The 4,013-nt window shown below is 30.5% G+C and overlaps 1 protein-coding gene across 1 annotated transcript in view; it reads right to left on the bottom strand.

The window, feature by feature from the left end:
• LOC108973882 overlaps positions 1-4,013 on the bottom strand; it is a 174,436-nt gene that overhangs the window by 37,269 nt on the left and 133,154 nt on the right. Inside the window, exons 6-7 of the mRNA XM_018941388.1 lie at positions 3,819-3,904; positions 3,555-3,662 (exon numbers count right to left, since the gene is read on the bottom strand). Of these exons, the coding sequence (XP_018796933.1) occupies positions 3,555-3,662; positions 3,819-3,904 (194 nt within the window). The remainder of the gene's footprint in view (positions 1-3,554; positions 3,663-3,818; positions 3,905-4,013) is intronic.

The following is a 4,013-nucleotide window of genomic DNA, read 5'->3' on the forward strand; positions in this document are numbered from 1 at the left end:
AAGGAGTTAAAATTAAAAAAAAAAAAAAGGAGTTAATAAAATAAAAACCAAAAAGTAGAATGAACCAAAAAACAAAACCGAAAAAGGTAAAAAGTAACAAATATATTAAAATAATCCGAAAAAAATTAGAAAAAACTAAAAATATTTATTTTAGCAAAAACATTTAATTAACATGAACCTGTTTGCGCCATTGAAATTAATATGCGAGCAAAACAAACAGCAATTGAATGATAGTAAATCAAACTAAGGAACAAACTAATACAAAACAAATTTCAAATAACAAAACAAGTAAAAATAAAAAATTGTAAAAAAAAAATTTTTTAAAATACGAAATCAATAATTCTAAATAATAATTAATATTAAACAAAAAATATAAACAAAGAAACTAGAAATATAAAAAGGTAAAATAAATAAAATTTTAAAGAAACACCTAAAAACCAAAAAATAATATTTTTGATTAACAAATTGAATACTTTTAGTAAACAAAATGATAATTAAATAACTGTTAATGATTGAAAAAAGAAGTTAAAAATAACAAAAGCTAAAAAAATCATAAATATGTAAAAAAAAATCATAAAAAGTCATCAAAAATCAAAATGTGTAAATTAATATTTCTAATAACATAATTAAACAAAAACTTTAAACAAAGAAATTTAAAAATAATAAAGACAAAATAAATTAAAGAAACACCTAAGAACCAAAAAGTTAAAATTGCTGAGTATATAAAAATAGCCCACAAAAAAACAGATCAAATTAAATGAAAACTAAAAATTATAAAAATTGCGAAAAAATTACCTAGGTTAATCTAAAAACGACTAATAATAATAATATGTGTTCATGAAAACTGAAAGGTATAAAAATTTGAAAAAATTTAAAAACAAAAATTGAAAAACGAATCAAAAGAGCGTTTGCATTCATTTTTTGCAACAATTCGAATTGAAATAGCGAACCGTACATTACTCATGAATAGAAAATGTAATAAATAATAGAAAATGTTAGTCTACAAAATTACTCAAATAAAATAAAAAGCCCTCGTTATTTGAATTTATGTAGATCATTACTAATACTAGCTCAAAATTTCAGATTTTTTGTAAAACTGATAAAATTTTGCATTACAATTATGCACGTCGATAAGAGATGCATATTTTAAGGGGCCGTAGCAAATGTGCGCACACATATGTGTGTATATAAAAGTGCATTACTAAATACATACGTAATATAATGCAAACACACTTAACTACTAATGAGATTTATTGTAAACTTAAGCACAAACTGAGTTTAAGGTCACCTCAACCACGCCCGAATATTTACGTATGATATGACTGTATATGTGTATGCCCCAAAAATTTTACGTTGCGCTACCACGGGCTGCCTCATTTGTGGTGAGCACGCAGATAACTGTTGCAAGCCTGAATAAAATGCATTTACACACACACACACATAGACAATTTCTTTATAAGCATGTGTATGTGTGTGGCTATAAATAGGTATGTATCTGACAGCTCCAAATTAGTAGCTGTCACAGTTGCAACATAAAATTTTGTTTTATGCCAATATGGCATACAAGTCGCTATGGCAACTGTAATTTTATCAGTTGAGCATTAAAAGCGCCTGAGGATATGCTACGGATGGTTGGACGCGGTGTTAAAGTAAATTCGAGAATGCATATGTACATACATTGGCATTTACAAATATGTATATATAAGAGTATATATCGAGTTATATACAAAAATATATATGTACACATGTATATAATATACAAATACATACACATTTGTATAAACAAAATCATCAAATTATTTCCCTTCCTGCAGCAAGCCAAATAATTCCGAGCAAATATTTTTGTACGTACAGACATATATCTGTTAATATGTGCATGTGTGTGTATTTGCTTTTCAGCACCGTCAGCATATATTTAGGCGCTGTTGGCTGCCACCACGCAAATAGAGTTATAAAATTTTGTCATAATTTGTACGAAATTTGATTAAATAGCTAATTTATGATGAACGCAATGCTTGTGTGCAAACGCAGCGCAATAACGGCGTGTGTCATCCACGTGGCATGGCATAAATATTAGCTTTATTAGTGGACATATTTTTTTGATGCAGCGAACAAACAGTCACATAGACACACACGCACATACATACATGTATGTAAACGATGGATTTGTATTTTTTGGAAAGAAAATATTCGCGCAGATAACCGTTATCATGTTGAAACATAAAACGCGACTTTATAAAAATTAAAGTTATTTGGGTTGATTTCGGTTACATTTTTGGGTATGGTTCTATGCCTAACAGAAAAGCTCCCAATTTTAGGATTTGCCAATATATAAATATATAATAAATATATCAATATATAATAAAGTATATATTTATATTTATTATATAAAATATAAATTTATTTTTTGAAACTTCGTATTCCACTCAAGGAGCACTGATAGTAATCACATGGAATTAGCATCACCACACCTAATTACAATTGGTTCTTGAACATCAGCGCTATTATCTTCAAAGATGTTTTAGTAGAATCTATCAAGAACCAAACTTATATTAAGTTTGGTGGATATTTTTTTAATAAATGCGATCCTCACAGATAAGAGATATTTTTATAGCCTCATATAAGAGTGGATTAGCATTCGATTTCTCTTTATGCTAACTACAGGTACTTGTACAAACACACTCCTTCTTCACTAATTTTCTATAAACTAATGGAACACCGCTTGAGTGAAATAGAGGGAGAAAGGGAAATAGAAATAGAGGAAGAAACGGAGGGCGATAGAGAGAGAAAGAGATAAGGAAGCGGTAGAGAGGGAGACAGAAAGAAAGAGAGAGAAGGAGAGGGAAAGAGAGAGATAGAGATAGATAGAGATAGAGATAGAGATAGAGAAAGAGAGAGAGAGAGAGATTGCGATGCAATCTTTTCTTATTTATCTGAGAACAGCTATAACTTGGTTCGGTTATTATAAGCCCGACATTCACAACGAAATTCACCAGAATAAACTTTGTGCGAAAATAATATGTATCAAGGTATAGGAGCTGTGCTATTGCAAAATCAGGCGATTAAGAACTTGGATTAGTGAAAATATATTGACTGCCTCTAAGTTAATTAAAAATCGGTCCAAACTAGATGAGTAACTCTGTATATCATATATAGTATCAAGAGTACGCATGAAACAGCCAGCCCACACTACAGAATTTGAGCAATATAATGAAATTTGCGTAAACGAAACTTTACACCTCAACTGCAACGCCTCACACTCACTGCACGCAACAAGAGCGCACTGAAAATGATAACCCAAAAATAAATTTCAACTCTTGCAAAATTCATGACCGGGAAAATAAATGATAAACTTTTGCACGCACACCACACACACAGGCACACACATAAACTGCAGCGCAGTTCTTGCTTGGCATATTCAATTTTGGTTTTAAAATGAAAATATTCACTTTTAAGTTTGTTTTTGAGTTGTACGAGCAACGAGAGAAATCGAGTTAAATACTTTCGTTCATTTTTTTGTTTCAAAAATTTATGTTTTGCATTTTTGTACTCACTTGAATGTGTCACTGCTGAAATTTTTGAAGATATTACACTCAGGATGCTCCAGCAAGCGGAATGCTATTGAACAATGATGATTTTCCAACGGCGAAATGTCATTATATCTGCAAGCAGAAACAAACAGTGTGGTTGAAAATAAATGGATTAAGTTATAAAGTGGTGAGTGCAGATGGAAGAGCGTCAGAGTGACGCAGTGGTAGCCACATGCAGCGCTTTTCAAGTCAAATGCAAAACTCTTGTAGCAACAAAGCACAACATACATATGCATATTATTGGTTATAATGCAGCTGCCAATCACTGCGAACGCGACAAGGAATGAATTAACGTTGATGCGCCACGAGGTAGGCTATGAAATTGAAGAAATACACTGCATATGCACATTTTGTGTTTGTATGTACATACTACATGTAGATATATGTAACATGTGTATAATATCGAATGTCTAATATAAAATT

This window comes from Bactrocera latifrons, unplaced genomic scaffold (genome assembly GCF_001853355.1).
Source record: "Bactrocera latifrons isolate USDA-ARS-PBARC rearing strain unplaced genomic scaffold, ASM185335v1 scaffold_51, whole genome shotgun sequence".
Classification (NCBI taxonomy): domain Eukaryota; kingdom Metazoa; phylum Arthropoda; class Insecta; order Diptera; family Tephritidae; genus Bactrocera; species Bactrocera latifrons.